A 20,220-nucleotide genomic window follows, 5' to 3' on the forward strand; every position below is an offset into this window, starting at 1 on the left:
TCCTGATGGCCATGTCAATCCAATCAGGCACCAAGCCTTTCATTCATTAGGCACACTTTCTCCCGAGCAATTTTGTAGAACCAGACACAAGCAGACATTATGAATGTATTTTCATCGTCTGTATTTTATGACGCTATTGTGACATTTATAGTTTGTCTCTTACTCTTGGGCTGGTTCTTACTGATGGAGGATTAGATTTCATTCAGGTTTCCTGTGCAAAAACTTGATTTTTTTCAACCTCAAATCCTCAGTTTTAGAGTAAATTGATGTTAATCTCCCCACTTGCTGCTTTTAAGTGATACTTTTAAATATAGATCCAGAGTGATACAGAACTTGTACTTCTTCAGTTTACTGTCAGCCTGGTGTGGGTAATGTTGCCTGGCTTTATACCGTATCGTGTAAGTAAGCTCAGCTAGACTTAGTACTGCAAATACACTTAGCACCTTGATTTTGCTACTTGATTTGAGAAGACCGAGAATATTTTCCTCTCCGTGGGTGGTTCTATTTTATTTCCTTATTATGTGGTTGGCAGAAATCTGAGCAAGTGCACGTTGCAGTTGGTCCCAGCTTTGTTCTGTTCTGCGAGTGAGGCTGTGGGTCCCAGCACCGGTCCTTTACCACGTGCACCGACTTGCTCCCATCTCTGTGCCCACGTGCCTCTCTGGGTCTCGCGAAGGGAGCATTCAGTCGGCTTCCTCAGCGGCAGGAAGGTCTGTGCGGCCACAGTACTAGCCCCAGCATGAGACCAGAGCCTGCTGCCTGGCCCGAACTGTTGGCCACTGAAGGCATTCCTTCCTCCCTTGCCCTCTCACTTGGAGTCCTAATGGCATTTGGAGGGTATCCTTTCCAGACCTTACAGTCTTATTAAGTTCTCTTTGCTTTTTCTTTCTCGGTCCCTAAAGGAAGCTGAAAGCGAGCACACAATGCTACAGTGATCCCAAACAGCTAAATAGAAGGCCCTTGGAAAAAATGAATCACACAAATTGCTTCCTTCACAGAAGCCAAATTAGACAGCACTGGTGTTCTGCAACAAGAGGCATTTTCTTGTCAAGGCGCTTCCGTAGATGATCCTTTATTTCCCATGTAACTATTTTGTTTATTCATTTGTGTTTTATTTTTGCCATTTGTTAAAAAGGATCATTTCAACTTTAATAAGTGCCCCTTGTGGATTCTTTAAATGCTTTTGAATAAAAAAGAATACCTATAATTTTCCTTCTCTGATATACTCTTTTTTCACTCAGGCATTTTAATCAAAACGGAGGAGAAGGAGTCTTAATTCATGTAAGTCATTGAGTAATACAGTGAATAAAGCTTATAGCTAATTATTGGGGAAAAAAGCAGCTTGTAATGTTTTAATCACCAAGTGAATATATGGTGATACGTATTTCAAAGATGATTCATTTTTTACCTCCTGTCAACTTTGTTTAATCTCCCCATAGCTCTGTTTTTAGAATCTCTAGAGACCAGGAATCTTTTTAAAGAGCTGTATTAACTGGTCTTTTTGTGCCTCATAGTTTCTGCTTGTCTGGTGCTGCCCTCTGGTGACCATTTCTTGAATTACATGATGTAGATTTTAACAGTTCAGCATGAAGAGGGAAAATATACCAACCATTTTTAAAGTGTATGCAATATAGTCGGTTTTATTTATATTTATTTTTCAGCTGTCACATAAAATCTGTGGTCCAGAGCATATTTAAATCTAGGACATTCCAGAAGACAGAATTATGAAACCTGATTCAGGCATTCAGGCAAGGCATACTTCTCATCGGCTGGCTGGCTACCCGTGTTTCCTGGTTGGGCTGCACAGGGGCGGTAGAGAGGAATTCAGCCCAACAGACATAGATTTTCCATCTGGCATGCTTCTTTTTCTTTTTTCTTTAAAAAAGTATCCTTTCTACTCTAAATGTGGGTCCTCCTGATAGGCCTCTGAAGCCTTTTCTCTTGCTCCCAGGCTGAAGTCAGAATTGCTTCTTGGAGGTGACAGGCCAGACTCTTCCTCACATTCCTGGTAACAGTCCTGTGGTGTTTACTGAAGAAGATGGGGGAAGGAGGGGCAAGTCAGCTTTTGCTGATATTTCATTCCTATTCACAAATCCTGGAGCTGCAGAGTCTTTTTTTAATTTTTATTTTTATTTATTTTCTTATTTTTAAATGTGTTATGTTAGTCACCGTAAAATACATCATTAGTTTTTGATGCAATGTTCCAAGATTCATTTTTTATGTACAATTCCCAGGGCTCCACGCAATACATACCCTCATTGTCATACGGTTTCACCTACTTGCGGAGCATAAGGAATAACATGGAAGACATTAGGAGAAGGAAAGGAAAAGTGAATTGGGGGAAATCGGAGGCAGAGGTGAACCATGAAAGACTATTTTTATTTTTTTAAGATTTTATTTATTTATTTGACAGAGAGCAGGAGAGCAGCAGAGGGAGTGTGGGACTCATTCCTAGGACCCCAGGATCATGACCTGAGCCGAAGGCAGACGCTTAGCCAACTGAGCCACCCAGGGCTCCCGCAGAGCCTTCTCTAAAACCAACCTGATAAGCGTCTGCATACTGCAGGATATATTTGAGTGAATGATAAATAGTATTTGGTTTTGGAAGCTGCCTTGGACCTGAGAGAGATTTCTAATTTGGTGTTAGTATAAAGTGATCCGGGGGAGAAAATGTCATAAAGCAGAAGGGAAAGTACATTGATTTTGCCCCTACCACACGTGCTACATGCTGGTGTATGTAGACAAGATTTATTCTGTTGTGAATATTATTGTCCCTATTCAGAGGTGGAGAAACTCCAGCTTAGAGAGATGTAACAATTTCACAAGGTCACACAGGTTATGGTGGCTGAAATCTAGATTGGCCTCACTGCAAGGCCCACGATCCTTCTGGAACACCATGAGGCTGTGGATCAGAGTGGAAGGACCAGATGACCCATCGGGGCAGGGCAGTGTGGGTTCATGGACTGACGGTGTTAATTTCGGACTGTGCTGTGTGCCGGCTTCATCGTCGCTTTCCCGGACCATGCTGCTCTGCACTGTAGTGTCAGCTGCGTGCGGGGTCGGATGGGACAGTAGGGGGAGGACAGGGAGGAGCCAGCACGGCGGAGCTCAGCCTATCTGAGCAGCTCAGCAAGATCCTAGGCTGGGCATGATTTGTCTTCACTGGTTTCATATACAAGATGGATACTGAGGAATAGAGCAATAGGACAGAACTCAAGCCTTCGTGGAAACTGCTTGTCTCCCGTTTTCAGGTTTCATAAGAGAGGCATTCTGGGCAATTCTGGGAAACAAAGCACAGGCAGTTTATACTGTGCTGAACGTGAGGTGTGGCCTTTTGTAGAGGGAGACAGAGGAGTAGGATAGGGAAGGGGCTTTAACTGTATCTGTAAATTTTATTCTTTTGAAAAATATGGCACTAGCTGCAGATAGTTATGAAGTCAGTGAAATGAGTGGGTGAAGGTGTGCTCTAATTTTTTTATAGTTTCCTATTTGATTTCTTTTTTTTTTTTAAACTTTTATTTATTTATTTGACAGAGAGAGATCACAAGTAGGCAGAGAGAGAGGAGGAAGCAGGCTCCCTGCCGAGCAGAGAGCCCGATGCGGGGCTCGATCCCAGGACCCTGGGATCATGACCTGAGCCGAAGGCAGAGGTTTTAACCCACTGAGCCACCCAGATGTTTCCCCCATTTGATTTCTCATTATCAAAAGTTAAGACAATAAAAAGGGATGGACACAACTCTACCCACTATCCTGTCTCTTTTGCAAGTGACACGGTGTGGGGCAAGTCCCTTACAAGGACCATCAGGGGGTCAGGAGTCGCAAGTCACTTCATAAACAGAATTGCACTGAAACGCTTTTCAATCAAAGGCAACAATAAGTTCTAAAGGATTCCAGGAAGTCCGGGTTGGCCTGTTACCGCCTCAAAGTCATCCTTCATGTGTAGGATTACAGACTGCTACAGCCCAAGACGCTTATGTAAAGTCTCCTTTTCAAAATATCGCCAGAGGGGAAAATAAGATTAGATAAAAGTCGCAAAAAACTTACAAAATAAAAAGAGTCTTTCAATAAAACTGTGAAATTTAGCTGGAAGATCACATGGCACTCTATAGGCTTTTCGTGGTTTGAAGACGAAAGAAAGAAAACAGAAGCCTGAGACGTTTCTACCATCCTTTCTCCTATGTAAAGTACATTTCTGTACAGGATCTCAGCTGATTATCACAGTTGCTCTGAGATGAAGCAGAAACCAAGGAGGTAAGTAATTGGCTGAACAACAGAGCTGGTCGGTGGGAGCAAGGACCACGACCTGTGGGTCCTGTATGCCTGGGTTAGAAATCTGTCTTCCCTGCCCGCCTCCCTGCCTGCCTCAGCCCTGCTGGCTCCCATCACCTCCGGTTGCTGACCTTCGGGTTGCTGACCTACCTGTTCGTGAGACCACGTCCTTTCGGAACCGTCCTTGACGCAGATGTCCAGCCTCAGTTCGGTGCCGGTGGCCCCGTGCTTGCTGTCGACGCAGAGATTTGCTGCCAGGTTTCGAATCTGTGGACAGAAGAAAAGAATGAGTGTGGGGCTAGTTTTTCTGGCACCCCTAGCTCCCGGCAATCTTGGTGTAGATTCAGTAGTTCTCTTTTTAATCTATTTGAGAAAGAGAGAGAGAGAGAGACTGCACAGAGGTGTCTGAGCAGGGGAAGGGGCAGCAGAAGGGGGAGAAGCAGGCTCCCCGCGGAGCAGGGAGCGGAATGCGGGGCTCCCTCCCAGGACCCTAAGGTCATGACACCAGGCGAAGGGAGACACTTAACCGACTGAGCCCCCACCCCCGGCGCCCCTCAGTAGCTGTCTTTTTGATTACATGATTCCCGAACCATGTTTTGAATTTATATGCAACGTGTGGAGCAAAATCAGGGAGTTAAATATAACAAGGCCTAGTGGGCATGTCAAGGAATGTGAGATGGTTGAGGAGCAAGACTGCAGCTGGTGGACCAGCGAAGGACCACGCGACAACGCCACACGGGGAGAAGCCTGGCTCGGGACTCCCGGAAACTGGCGGTTTCTTTCTTCAGGGAGTTCTTAGCTTGGAATTTGTTATATTCTTGCTCCAGAGCATCTTCTGCCATTTCTGTCTCAGCTGGGAGAGAGACATCCAATGGGAAGCAGGGGACGCACGTTGTGTGTGATGGAAGAGAAGGAATCACAGAGCACCGCACGGTTCTGTGCAGGGTGTGGGGACCGGGATGGTCCAGGCAAACCCGGACGTGGTCCCCACACCACGTCTGGGTTTGCCTGGACCATCCCGGTCTCCACCCGTGGTCATAGTGTAGCATTTCTCCTGGGGCCCCCTAGAGCATTAACAAAATAGGAAAGATGGTACTACCGGTGCCGTGTTATGCTGGAAGAGGATTCTCTATGTAAAGTCTGAACTTGGACAAGTCGTCTGACCGATAATTTTTTACAATGATCTTATTTTTTTAAAATTTTTTTTAAAGATTTTATTTATTTATTTGACAGAGAGAAATCACAAGTAGATGGAGAGGCAGGCAGAGAGTGAGAGAGAGAGAGAGGGAAGCAGGCTCCCTGCCGAGCAGAGATCCCAATGCGGGACTTGATCTCAGGACCCTGAGATCATGACCTGAGCCGAAGGCAGCGGCTTAACCCACTGAGCCACCCAGGTGCCCCTACAATGATCTTATTAATACTGATATAAGGAACTGAGTAGTTAGGGGCGGGGGAAGAATGGACTATGAAAAGTGTCAAGATCAGAAATGGCAACAGAAGGAGTTGAGGCCATGTGCAGGTGTCGCTTTGTCAAGTCTGCCTGTCCCAGGATTTCCATGATCCTGAAGACCTCGAAACCCCGCCCCCGCATCATAGAGTTGGTTGGTGTTTATGGTTTGTTACTTAGCAGTCAACGTTTAGCCAAGCTCAGCGATCTCAGTCCTTTTCATGCCTTTATATAGTCCGGGATTATAATAATCCCTTTAGGTAATGTTAAGAATGGAAACAAGAACAGGATGTACTCAGGTGATAATTTTAGTCAAGGCTCTTTTGCCGAGAATGAGCAGATGAGGTAAGGAGTCGGTCCGGAGCAGAAGGATGGCCGAAGCAGGCCTGTTGCTACTGGGATAAGGGCAAGAGACAGAGAGAAGGTTGTCATGAAATATAGTGAGGGTCGTGAAAGGAATAAATGAGGCTAGAAGGGGACTGTGGAGGGCAGAGTGATGTCTTATTTCACTTACTGTAGGAGTAGAGGTTGGTATAATGTCATTCAGGAGGAGCCAATGTGGTAGGTATAGTGTCCTTATTCAGGGAATTTAACAACAACGGGGTGGGGGGGGGTCCATCATCTAATTTTGGACCCCGATGTTCAGGCTCTCTGCCCCCCAGTGCCAGGGGAATGTGAAATAATGTAGGACACATGGTAACAGTTCTTAACCTAGTTCCGTCTGTAGACCTGTCAGGGAATCCAAGGAAAGCTATGGCCACTTTGACAGTAACAAAGTAAGCAACGAAGCTATAAGTGGATACACATCAGAACTTCTCTGTTCATTTTCCTGGAACCTACAGACTCCACGTTTGAACCCTGAATTAGGGAAAACACATTCCACCTGCTCCTTGAAAACTCCTTGTCCCCTTCCTCCTGGTAGGGTGGGAAATCCCAAGAGCCAGGGAATGACCTCGGCAGCTGTCGACGCTCCCCGGATTAGCTCTCACTTCTCTTTCTCTGCCTTCCTGAAATAAGCACCAGGGAGGAATTTCAGTGTGGAATCCAGGGAGCCACGCTTCAAATCAGCCTTTTGTAAAAAATCAATTCCTTGGTGTATGATTGAGTTTCTTTGGTGAACTAGAAGCACCCAGAAGGTCAAAAGTCTGCTTTTTCTGTCACTGACTTGAGTCTGGCACACTCTGCAAAGCTCCCCTTTGATCTCCTTATCTGCACCAGGGGTATTCGTTTTCTAAAGCTGTCTCTAGCCCGGGAGCTGCCTGCCTGAACGCTGGGCAGGACTCGCTTTCCACTGTTGGACCGTGTAAGTCGGAGACGCGCTCTTCTTAGAGAACCAGTGTCGGTGTGGGCCAAAGACACCTTCAGGGCACTATGGTTCCCTCTACTTGAGTCCAGGAGCTCTGAACCACATTTAGGAGAACAGCAGCTGCCAGTGTTTTTTGGCCGCTTGGCCACGGAGGGAGAAGTGCGCCCTTCTCTGTCAGCTGGCGTGGCGCTCGCTCACCCAAGGGGCTCTGGCTGCTCTTGGAAAAGGTGGACATCGGGAAGAGAAGAACGTGCACAAGCCAGGGACGCCGAGTGGCCAATCTGCCAAACCTGCCCGCAGATACACACCAAACCCCATCCGAGAGCCTCATTTTGGTTTCTAAATGCTATGAGCTTGAAGGGCTCTGGCAGGGCTGGAGGAGATCATTTTCTAAACTCTTGAATTTTCTACATTCTCACTCCAAAGGCATCTGCATAGACAATGGGATAAACTGCTTTGGAAGCCAACTTTCAAGTTTCAAGGGCGTAATTGTCTACATCTGTGTAAATTCCAGCCTGTAGTGGTGCCAGAGAAGAAAATGTTAGGGAATGTAGGGTAAGGTAGCCCCTGGCGTCAAGCCTGCTACCTGGTCATTCGCGCTCGCTTCTCTCTTTCTTTTCATTTTATCCTCAGCATTTTGGCACATACTCTTGTCTCTCCTCTTCTCACAAACACAACTCCGTCAACCCCGTACGGACAACAAACTGATGGCTGCCAGAGGGGAGAGGGGTGTGGGGTTGGGGGAAAGGGTGAAGAGCAGTGGGAGATATAGGCCTCCAGTTTTGGAATGAACAAGTCATGGGAATAAAAGGCAGAGCCTAAGGGATATAGACAATGACACAGTAATAGTGACATATTGGGACAGATGGGAGTGACACTCACCGTAAATACAGTGAATATATAAACTATGTTGTATACCTGAAACTGATGTAACATTGTGTGTCAACCACATGCAAATGAAATGAAGTGAAATGAAATAAACAGTTGAATAAAATTCCAATAGAACGAATTCTATTTATTTATTTGAATAAAATTAAAAAATGGAGATAAGAAAATTTATAAATGGTTTATGCTTTTTCAGCACGGGCTCTGTATCTGGCCGAAAGCAAAGCAGTTCACACACAGGCACACACCCAAATCTAGGACACAGAACACCGAGTAAATCTATGACAGAATAGATCCTATTCATGCTTTATTCCTTTGATGTCCAGCTTTAGGGCTTGGCATCATTGAAATTGTGTCAAGAAATCCTGAGAGACACTGAACAGGATTAGAAAGTTAGGTAGTGCTTGACTAGGAATGGGTGGGAAGCTGGAGAGAAATGGGGGGAAAGGGAATCATTATGTATGACAGGATTACAGAGATAATCTCCTTCTGGGTGAGGCTTAGGGAAAGGTCTGGCAGAGAGTAAAGAATGTCTTAGATAGACAAGAGAAGTCAGTCTCAGCGTGACCATTTTTTGCCCACTCCCCAACACAGGAAGTTTTTAAAAAGAGGTCCCAGAGGAGTGTGGTATAAATAGATTAGCTAGTAGGTGTGGGATTGCTTATTGCATTGGTTGTTAAAGAGAGACTAGGTTCGGGGCACCTGGGTGCCTCAGTGGGTTAAGCCTCTGCCTTCGGCTCGAGTCGTGGTCTCAGGGTCCTGGGTTCGACCCCTCTCTGCTCAGTGAGGAGCGTGCTTCCTCCTCTCTCTCTCTGCCTGCCTCCCTGCCTACCTGTGATCTCTCTCTCTCTTCTGTCAAATAAATAAATAAAATCTTAAAGAGAGAGAGAGAGAGAGAGAGAGAGAGAGACTCGGCTCAGTTTAACAAATGAGAGAGCATGGTTTGCTAATTTCCCCCTTACCAGGGACTTTGAAGTAAGAAGTAGTGGATTATTATTCATTCAACGAATTTTTTTTACCAATGACCTGCTATCCAAGATGCTTTACCACATGCTGGGTCCACAGTGAAAAATAATAAGGCATCACTTCTGGGGGTGGGGTGGGGTGGGGTATGTGAAATGGGCAGAGAGGGTCAAAAGGCAGAATTCCAGTTACAAAATAAATAAGTTCTGGGAATATAATATACAGCACAGGTGACTATAGTTGAGAATACTGTGTTGTATGTTTGAAAGTTGCTAAGAGGGTGCCTGGGTGGCTCAGTGGGTTAAGCCACTGCCTTCGGCTCAGGTCATGATCTTGGGGTCCTGGGATTGGGTCCCGCATTGGGCTTTCTGCTCGGCAGGGAGCCTGCTTCTTCCTCTCTCTCTGCCTGCCTCTCCGTCTACTTGTGATCTCTGTCAAATAAACAAATAAAATCTTCAAAAAAAAAAAAAAAGAAAGTTGCTAAGAGAGTAGATCTTAAAAGTTCTCATAAGGAAAAAATTGTAACAACATGTGGGGATAGATGTTACCTAGACTTACCATGGTGATCATTTCATAATATATACAAATAACCAAATCATTATGTTGAGCAGCTGAAATTAATGTAATGTTTTACGTCAATTATATCTCAATTAAAAAAACTTGATGCAAATAAATTTGAACTTAACAACCACCACCACAACAAAATCGGCCTCCTCCTCTGTACGGTTTGAGGTCTAGAGGACATCAGGGAGCACCTGAAAGGCTTGAGGCTCCCAATACTTCTGGCCGTGAATTTTTAATATGGCAAAAGGAATCAAGATGCTCCTTTTTCTGGACTGGGGTTGGATTTAGAAATCAAATTCGTGTGCTGAGCTAGAAAGAGAGAAGATGGTAGGGGAGTATGGAGAGAGAACTGAGTGGAGACGGAGCAGGTCAGTCACAAAAACAGGTTCCCCTTCACCTCGCCATGTATTCCTTTTAAAAGCTCAATTCGTCCATTTCTAAAAAGTCAGCTGTTAAGGAGTGCCCCTGAATGAAAGGTGCTTTGAGAAGTACTGAAGGAGATCCCAGGACAAAAGAAAAATAGCTCCTGTTTCCAAGTTGCCTACAGTTCTAGTGGGGAGACAGCACTCCGAAGTTTTTGTTAGATGACTAAATGCTAAGTGAGGACTGAAGAGGAAATGGTCAGTTCTGAGCAAGACAGCTTTGGGCACTTAGAACTGAGGACATTGGAAAGGAGCTCGAGAGGATGCGTGGAATTGAATCTTGAGAGTGAGATGACAGAGGGGCACTCTAGCCTCAGGGATCAGAAATGAAACCGTATGTGGAGAGTTCATGGTGCAAGGAAATGGCACAGAATCATGGCTCAGCGTGAGGTCTGTAAAATGAGGACAGTTGAGCCTCAGAGGGTGGCTGGGAAGATTGAACTGATACATGCAAAGTGCTTAACACAGTGTTAGCTACTATTTATTTGCTTATTTATTTTCTCAGCTGTCTCAACTATGGTGGTACATGTGGTGACGCCACAGTCAGATCCCATTTCTGTTAGACAGTGAGATGTCTCACAGGCACTTCAAATACAAGGAGACGGCCACTGATGAACCTGTGGCCCACCACTCAAGACCTATTCTTTAGTCCTGATCACCTGATCATCTTGATGTTAGAAGCAGACATCCAAGATCTCTGCCGGGCAACTTGGATGTCACCTTAGACACCTCACATCTTGCCTTCAGCCCCAAATAGCTGTCTGTTGATTCTGACCCTTAATACTGAATGCCCTACTCCTTTCTTCTCCTTTCCAGTCTCCCACGCCGTCAACATCTCCTCGTGGGCTTTAAAAAAAAAATTGTAGTAAAATGTACATAATATGAAGTTTGCCATTTTCACCATTTTTAAGTATAAAATTCAATAGCATTAGTACATTCAAAATTCTGTGTAACCGTCCCCAAGACGTCCAAGACTGTTTTCATCCTCCAAAATAGCAACTCTGTAACCATTAAGCAATGACTTCCCTACTTCCTCCACCTCTGGTAGCCTCTATTCTACCGACTCTATAAATTTTCCTATTTCTCCAGGGAGAGGGGCAGGAGAGAGAGAGAGAGAATCTCAAGTAGACTCCCTGTTCCATATGAAAGCCCTCCATGGGGCTCGCTCTTACAACCCTGAGCCCAAATCAGGAGTCGGATGCTTAAGCAACTGAGCCACCTGGGTGCCCCTGAATTTGCCTATTTTAGATACCTCAGATAGGTAGATCCACACCATGTTTGTCCTTTTGTGTCATGCTTATTTCACTTAACATAATGTTTTCAAGTTTCATCCACATTATAGCATAAGTTAGAACTTTGTTTCTTTTTAAGGTTGAATGATATCATATCATATGTAATATACATATTAGTATTAATATACATATATATCAGATTTTGCTGTCTCTTCACCCATTGATAGACACTAGGCTTGTTTCCACCTTTTGGCTATTGTAAAAAATGATGCTGTGACCATTGGCATACTGATGTCTGTTAGCTTACTCGTTTTCAGTTCTTTTGGGTATATCCCTCGGAGTGGAATTGACTGAGTCAGATGGCAATTCTAGGTTATCTTTTTGAGAAACCACCATACTGTTTTCCCTAGTGGCCACACCATTTTACATTCCTACCAGCAATGTACAATGGTTCCAATTTCTTCATATCCTTGCCAATGCTTCTTGTTTTCTGGTTTTGATAATAACCAGTCTAGTGGGTCCAAAGTGATATCTCTTTGTAGTTTTGATTACATTTCCCTAATGACTAATGATATGGAATGCCTTTTCATGATTTTATCCAGTATTTGTATGTCCTGTATGGAAAAATGTCTATGTAAGTCCTCTACCCTTTTTGAACTGGGTTTTTGTTGTTGTTGTTGAAATGTAGGAGTTTCAAGAAACATTCAGGACATTAATCTCATCAGATATATGGTTTGCAAATGTTTCCTCCAATTTTGCAGATTGCCTTTCCTTCTGTTGATAGTGTCTTTTGGTACACAAATGTTTCTATTTTTAATCAAATTCAATTTACCCATTTTTATTTTTGTTGCTTCTTTTTGGGGTCATATTTAAGGAACCGTTGCCAAACCCAATGTTGTGAAGATTTCCCCCTAAGTTTTATTTTAAGAATTCTGTGTTCTTATGTTTAGGAGTGATCCACTTGGAGTTAAAATTTGGGTATAAGATAAAGTTCCAACCTCATTCTTTTGCATGTGGATGTATTAGTTCGCTAGGACTGATGTAACAAGGTACTATCAACCGGGTGGCTTAAGCAGCATCAGTTTATTGTATCGCAGTTTTAGAAGCTGGAATTGTGAGCTCAGGGTGTTGGCAGGGTTGATTCATTCTGAGGGCTGTGAGGCAGACTATGTTTGATGCCTCTCTCCCAGCTTCTAGTTAATGGCAAACTTTGACACTTTTTGTCCTATAGATGCATTGCCCTGATTTCCCCCTTCATGCTTACATGGCATTCTCCTTTTATGCTTGTCTGTATCCAAGTTTTCTATTTTTTTTAATATTTTATTTATTTATTTGACAGGCAGAGATCACAAGTAGGCAGAGAGGCAGGCAGAGAGAGAGAGAGAGAGAGAGAGAGGGAAGCAGGCTCCCCGCTGAGCAGAGAGCCCGATGCGGGGCTCGATCACAGGACCCCGAGATCATGACCCGAGCCGAAGGCAGAGGATTTAACCACTGAGCCACCCAGGCGCCCCCAAGTTTTCTATTTTTGTAAGGACACCAGTTATATTGGATTAGAGGCCTACTCTAATATGACATCATCTTTATTAATTACAACTGCAACAACTCTTTTTCCAAATAAGGTTACATTCTGAGGTACTCGGGATTAGGATTTCAATATATGAGTTTTGGGGAACATGACTCACTAACAGTGGGTATCCAGTCTTCCCAGCATGATTTGTTCCCTCTCCATTGAGTGATCTTGGTACTCTTGTCAAGAAAAGAATTGACTATGTAAGTGAGGGTTTATTTTTGGGTTCTCTATTTTCTTCCATTTGTTGATGTATCTGTCCTTAGCCATTACTATACTTTCCTCCACCAGCTTTATTGAGATATTATTGATATATTAATATATGTTATTAATATATAATATGTGAAATGATTACTACAATAAGGTTAGTTAACACCTCTATTCCCTCACGTAATTATCTTTTTGAAGGGGCTGATAACATTTAAGATTTACTCTTTTAACAACTTTCAAGATATAATACAGTATTGCTAATTCTAGCTGCTATGCTGTACATCAGATCCCTAGAACTCACCCTTCCAGCTGGAGGTTTGTGTCTTTTGATCAACATTTCCTATTTCTCCTACTGCCCAGGCCCTGGTAACCACCATTTCATTCTTTATTTTTATGAGGTAAGTTTTTTTAGATTCCACACAAAAGTGAGAGCATACAGCATTTGTCTTTGTCTGACTTATCTCAGACTCTCTCTCTCTACCTCTCTCTCTCTCTATATATATATGATATATATATGATATGTATATATCATATATATCATATTTTCTTTATCCTTTTGTCCATCAATGGGCATTTAGGTTGTTTCTGTGTCTTGGCTGCTGTGAATAATGCTGCAATGAACATGGGATGCAGATATCTCTTTGAGAGAGTGATTTCATTTCCTTTGGTTATATACTCAAAAGTAGGACTGCTGGATCATAATGAATACCACACTTTTTGGATTACTGTAGCTTTGTGTTAAGTTTCAAAATCAGGAAGTGTGGGTTCTTCAACTTTGTTCTTCTTTTTCCATATTGTTTTGGCTCTTCAAGTTTCCTTCAGATTCCACATGAATGTTAGGAGGAGTTTTCTGATGCTACAAAAACACCATTGGAGTTTTGCTAGAGATCACAATGAGTTCCTAAATTTCTTTGAGTAGTACTGGCAAACTTTTTGGGTAGTATTAACAATATTGTTTTCTAATCCACAAACGTATAAGATGTCTTTCCACTTATCTCAGTATTTTAAAATTTTCTTCAGTGTACAAATATTTTCCCTCATTAGTTAAATTTACTCTTATATGAATTTTTTTAGAGAGAAATATAATGTATGTAAGAGCACAGATTGTGGAATTTTAGTTTAGATTTTAATCATTTACTAGCTGCTATGCGATTTTAGCCAAGTTACTTAACTTCTTTTTGTCTTAGTTTCCTCTTCAATAAAGTGAAGGTAATTACAATACTTACTTGGTAAATTGGATGTGAAGATTAAGTGATATTATACATATACGGTGCTCACATTAGTGTCTGGCCCATATTAAGTGCTCAAAATGTTAGCTTATGGTACTACTGGTAGTAGTAGTATTGGGATGCAGTGAGCAATGAGACTGAGGAGGTAGAATTATGAAGGGCCTTGAATATTAAAATAAGGAATCTAGATCTTGTCTGTTGGCAAACAGAATTATTAGATCTTGAGAAGAAAAACTTGGTTTAGTTTTAAATTAAAAACTTGTTAGTGGGAAAGACAGATGGAGAATTATGTAGTTGTAAACATGGGCTGTAGTTCTAATTGATGAGAATCTGTACTATGTAGTGATTCTGATAGAATATATGTATGTATTAAAAGAAGAGATGTATTCTAGACACATTGTTCAGACAGCATTCACTGGTCTTGACAAGTGCACGCAGATAATGAAGACGACGTGCTGAGTTTGAGGTGTCTTTGTGGCATCCACACAATGACATCCAGAAATCTGGAGTTTAGAAGAGAGGCAAGAGCAAGAAATATGGATTTGAAAATTACCTATATATGGCGACTATTAATATATTGCCTCTCAACTTCAAATTCATTTCTCTTTTTCTTGCTTTGTGATACTCAAGATGGACGCTGTGGACATCTTTCCTTTCCAGCAGCTGCAGTTTTAGGTTCCACTCATAGAGGGTGCTGGAGAGACACTAAAAGGCAGAGCCGGAAGAAGTCTCACTCTTTTCCATTGTGTAGGTGCTGATTTTCCATATCATAGTCAGTAAATTGGTATGTAGAGTAAGTTGGAAGAAAGTAGCCCTCACCTGAGGGGTCCTCATAGTTTAGTAGAGGCTGCTGTCTGCGGTCTCTTTACCGCCACAAGCCAAATGTAATCAATTGAAACTTGACCCTCAACCTTGGTGGGGAAAGAAGTTTCTGAGTTCCTGCCTTGATCACATCCCCTCAGCTTACATCCCCACATACTTTAAGAAGTTGCTGCTTCTGTACTCTTTAGAGTCTATGTTTTACCTCTTTTACTAGGTTGTAATTTTCTTTATATTAAAATTTCCTTGTTGTAATTACGGGTATCATTTCTGGCTCCTGACCCACCCCTGACTGATGCAGCAACATATGAGTAATAATTGAAGTCATACAAGGATATGATAGCACATAAGTAAAACATATGAAGAAGATGGGATGGAATTCTGGGGAATGCGTTCTTTGGGAAGACGGCGAAGAAAGAGTAGTGAGGAAAAAGAAAGGGAGAGTAAGAGAAGGACTAGAATGAAGACAGCAAAAAGAGTTTCAAGAAGTGGGTGGGAGAGTCAATAGCATCAAATCTCTTAGATTCGTCCAGTAGGAGGAGGCCTGGAAGAGGCTGCTGGATTTGACAGGAAGTCGCTGGCGGCCCTTTCCAAGGACAAGTTCTGTGGTGTGGTAACAGGCAGGGGACAGATTGCCCAGTGGGTTGAAGAAAATTGGGAGGTGAAAGTTCAAGCCACAAATGGAAGCTTCCCTCTTTTTTAAAAGAGGGAGCAGAGAGGGGGAGGGGCAAAGGGAGAAGGAGAGAAAGAGTCCTAACCCTAGGCAGGCTCCACGCTACGGAGGGAGGGGCTCAATCCCAGGATCCGGAGATCACGGTCTGAGCCAAAATCAAGAGTCAAGACGCTCAACCAACTGTGCCACCCAGATGCCGCTGGAAGCTTCTCTTTCAAGAAGCTTGACAGTAAGGGGAAAGGTACAGGGGAAAAAACAGAACCAAAAAACCCAACATTTTGAAGGATAGGGAGACTTGAGACTACAATTACATATAAATCCTGCTCTAATTCATTTGAGACTCAAACATTTTTTTGAAGTGTTTTTAGAAACTAAAAACATAAATATATAAATAGAAAACATTAGAAGTGCTTTCATTATCCTTGTGGGACCTTTTGCTTTTTAAGGTTTGGTCTCATGGCCATCACACCATTTTTGCTTGAACGGACCCATTCCATCTCTGCTCTGTCCTCCTGGCGTACAATGACTGCTGGCAGAGACCAACTACTGCCTTTCCTTGAAATTATGCCCACAGAGATTTTCTTCCTAGCTTATGTACATTTTCCTCTTCTGAATTTACCATAAATGTAATTGTTTTGGCATCTCTTTCTTGCCCTGGGACTTACTAGAACGACTCATTTCAGAAGCCTGGCTTACATTATGCAAGAAAAAGCTGAGCCCGTGGCAGAAATATTACCGTAGGGCCTTCAGATTTGTATGTGTTCTGCTCTAAATAGTCTTTTTCTAAAACTATGTCCCACAACTTGAAGTATTGTGAGTATTGTTTGTGAAACATATCCAGCATCAGAATAGAACTTTTAGGCTAAGTGTTATTTGCCAACAACAATTTGATTCTCACAAACATATACAGAGGAAGATTTGTATAAATAAGCCACTTTTTGTTGGGCTTAAGATAAGCAACTCTTTCCTAATAGAAGGAAAAAAAAATTATAGTACTTACTTCATACTCAACTGAGTGCTTTCACAACCATTATTTTGCTTCTAAATCTGTACCACCACCATGCTTTGCATCCATACACATTTGCAGTTGAGGCTCTGAGATAGTAAATGGTTTGTCTAAGATTACAAAACCAATAGATAGAGGGCAGGATTTGTACCCATGTCTCTCATTCCTAGACCCGTGATCTTTATCCTCTATTGTGGTAATGGTTATAATTAATTCACCAGAACAGTGCAATTTTGGGTGTTAAATCCATGGCAAATGCTTTACTGAGCTCAAAGGAATATATGAAGATTAAAGAAGGCTACGAATCCTTGGGTTTAGAAAAGAAGTGATCCCAGTCCAAAATTGAGTTGGGGTCTAAATCTAGATAGAGTGTCTGATCTAGATAGAAGGGCTGAAGCAGGGTTAGAAATAAAGACACTCAGGAAACTTTGGTAAAGCCCTTGGCCAAGCCAACGGATGAAGAAGTGACAATTCATTGAGGCCCATGACTAAAAGGAAATATGCGGTTCCTCATAGTGACTGGACTCTAGGGAGGCTGCAGGGGTATGACTGAAGGAACCATGGGGGATTAGGAGAAGAAGTCCTTTCCTGACCTTTGAATGAGACTCTAGCTTTTAGATTTGAATTTCTTAAGAATCCATTTTCCCAAAAGTCAGAAAATGGAAGAATATTGACAACTTTATTCTGACACATACAGTTGACTAGAAAATACCTCCTTTTGTGTCCAACAACCAGTTATATCCTTTGTTAAGTACAGAACATGGACCAGCTTTGTTCTTTTGAACCCACAAGCGTGTAGGTCTGAAGGCTTAGAAACTATGAATTTTTTTAGTCTGGATTTCTTTCCTTAAGTTCTGATGTTGGAATTTCATAAAGTCAAGGAAAGAATTGTTTTGGCATTGAGACATTGTCTGATGAGGGAATGACAATAACTGGTTTGGCCAAACAAAGAGTTTTGAAAGCTCAGGTGATAATTATTCATGTTTTGGTATGAATTATACACACACGTGTAATGAGATAAATGATACATTACCTGTAAGAAACATGAAAGAAGACATTTTTAAAAAGTTGTAAGGAGGGGCGCCTGGGTGGCTTAGTTGGGTAAGCATCTGCCTTTGGCTCAGGGCATGATCCCAGGGTCCTGGGATTGAGTCCTGCATTGGGCTGTCTAAACAGCGGGGAGCCTGCTCTAACCCTGCTCATGTGTTCTCTCTTTCTCTTTTTCTCTCATTCTCTCTCTCAAATAAATAGATTTTTAAAAATCATTAAAAAAAGAGTTGTAAGGAGTAATTTAGGAGACGAAGAGATTTACTTGGGTCCTCTTTCTCCCTATAATTTATAAGACCCAGATGAGTAAATTAAAGATGGACAGCAGGAGGGAAAATAAAATCCAAAGGAAAACGTTATAGTGAGAGTTTGAGATTATTTACGGGAAAATTTGTCAAAGGGATATCTGAAAATCAGGAAAGGCATTTTAAATCAGGAGTTACTGTGAGCTTTCCTGTGTTCTGTGGAGGGAAGGAATCGCCAGGAAGAGCTATTCCCACACTGCTAATAACACTAATTGCACCTGTGTCAAGGGGTTTGAAAGCAGGAAATACTGCTTTGAAGGCAAATGCAAACCACAGGAGGCGCTGGCTTGGGGGCTGTGAAGGCAGTGTGGGATCCAGCCCGAGATTGTGAGAAGAAACCCCAGAATAGACTGGAGCCATAAAGTGTTAGTCATCATAGATGATAGATCATAGTCATCATAGATCACTCAGAAAACAACATGGAGACATCTCCTCAGACTGAGCCACGTTGGGCTGGGCAAGCACCTCATCTTTTAACGAACGTCTTGACATTTAATGTTCCTTTCATTTTTTTTTTTTCTGGAGTGCTATTTTGTGAATATTAACACTTCTCCCAATGGTTAGATTCATCTATGAATTGCCAATAAATCTAAGACTTGCTCCAGTTCCAGTATAATAGTGAAAAGCCGCTTTCAGTGTTATCTCCAAAGCCAAGGGCATTAAAAATAAAGCAACCTCTTAACATTTGAAAAACGACTCACACAACACAGTATCGAGATAAAAATAATTTTTCCTTCAAATTCAGGTCAGATTGTTGAAATGTGGACAGGTTTAAAAGCTTGTCTAAGATAGAGATGTTAAGCTCTTGTGTAAAATTTAAAACCGCTAGTTAATGAAGATCTGCAATCAAAATTATGGGTTGATTCTGAGAAGGATGTGACCCTTGGACCCTGGACAGGATTGCAGCAAAATCCCTGAGACACATGATAATCTATGGGCTTTTAAAGTTCTCTGGAGAAGTAGATTCTCTTGAACTCATTCTTGAGTTTAATAGCCATCCCTCTAAGGAAGGTCAACAAATTGTCCTTATTTTCAAGTAAGATAATTCAGGGTCTGAGTTTTCTATTATACATTTCATCACTGTTAAACACAATCAGCATATTAAAAGAGGCAACTTGGGTCTTTAAGGGAAAAAAATGGTGGAAATGTTAAATTGCATTTGGGATACTGAGCTATAATGTAATATTTATAAAATATTTCATGGTATAATTACTTCCCTGCAATGTTTCTCTGTGGACCATATATTATGAAACCGTATCCTTTCCATTTTGTAGAATACACAACTGAGTAGTAGTAAAAAATATTTCCACCCTCTTTCTTACCTCCTGCTGCAGAATCATATAAATGGGGAAATAAAATAGTGATATTTGAAGGCCTAGCCTGAAATTTCAGAGCCACACTGATGGGCATTCCATCACTGTGTCCTGTAGTAAAGAAATTAATGCAAAACTATTTAATAAAGACTACTGATTGATTGTTCCTATAAAAAAGCAAATGTACTCCCTTTAAACCAGGGACATCCGATAGTCCACCCTGGGGCTCCATCTTATGTAAGACATAATGTAATGATCTCAAGATGCTTGGATCCTCCAGCCAACTTTCTGAACAATAACCTTATATCTACTTTTAATCTAAGCATTTTATATAATGTTCCTCTTCTCAAATTAACCGTCAGTGCAGTTAATCATATTCAATGGATGGATACTTCTGAGAATGAACAGGCTGAAGCTTGATAAAATTGTGATATGAATGGTGGGTGTTCAAAGCCAAAAGTTATCCCTTCTCTGGGAGAGAGTAAAACTATATTTCTCCCTGAAAATAAAGCAGAACAAAAACCACAACAAAATAATGTAAAACAAAACAACCGAGTTCTCAGAAAAACAACAGTCTAGCTCCAGTCTAGTGAGTGTGGCTACATTAACAACCTAAACAGACAGTCCAGGCAGTTTCAAGCGAAATTCAGGGAAGCCCCATATTGTGTAGGAGCCTTCGGGAGGCCAGCAAGGGCTGGCTTCTGGTCTTTGGCAGCGACCTGCTGTGTTACCCCAAACCTATGAAGCTCTCTTGGGGGGAGGCTATGCCTCCAACATTTCTGTAACCCCAGAACCTAGTATAGTTTTTGGTATAAAATATATTAGTCAGCTAGGGCAAAATACCACAGACTGGGGGGCTTCAACAAGAGAAATTTATTTCTCAGTTCTAGAAGCTGGAAGTCAAAGATCAAGATGTTGTCAGGGTTCATTTCTTCTGAGGCTTCAGGCTTCAAGGCTTGAAGA

General features: G+C 42.1%; 1 protein-coding gene across 1 annotated transcript in view; it reads right to left on the bottom strand.

Annotated features, from left to right (window-relative positions):
• GALNTL6 (polypeptide N-acetylgalactosaminyltransferase like 6) overlaps positions 1 to 20,220 on the bottom strand; it is a 1,234,529-nt gene that overhangs the window by 21,610 nt on the left and 1,192,699 nt on the right. Inside the window, exon 11 of the mRNA XM_082726947.1 lies at positions 4,420 to 4,536. Coding sequence (XP_082583073.1) covers positions 4,420 to 4,536 — 117 coding nt within the window. The remainder of the gene's footprint in view (positions 1 to 4,419; positions 4,537 to 20,220) is intronic.

The sequence above is a fragment of the Mustela nivalis genome (assembly GCF_964662115.1).
Source record: "Mustela nivalis genome assembly, chromosome: 4".
In the NCBI taxonomy this organism is placed as follows: Eukaryota; Metazoa; Chordata; class Mammalia; order Carnivora; family Mustelidae; genus Mustela; species Mustela nivalis.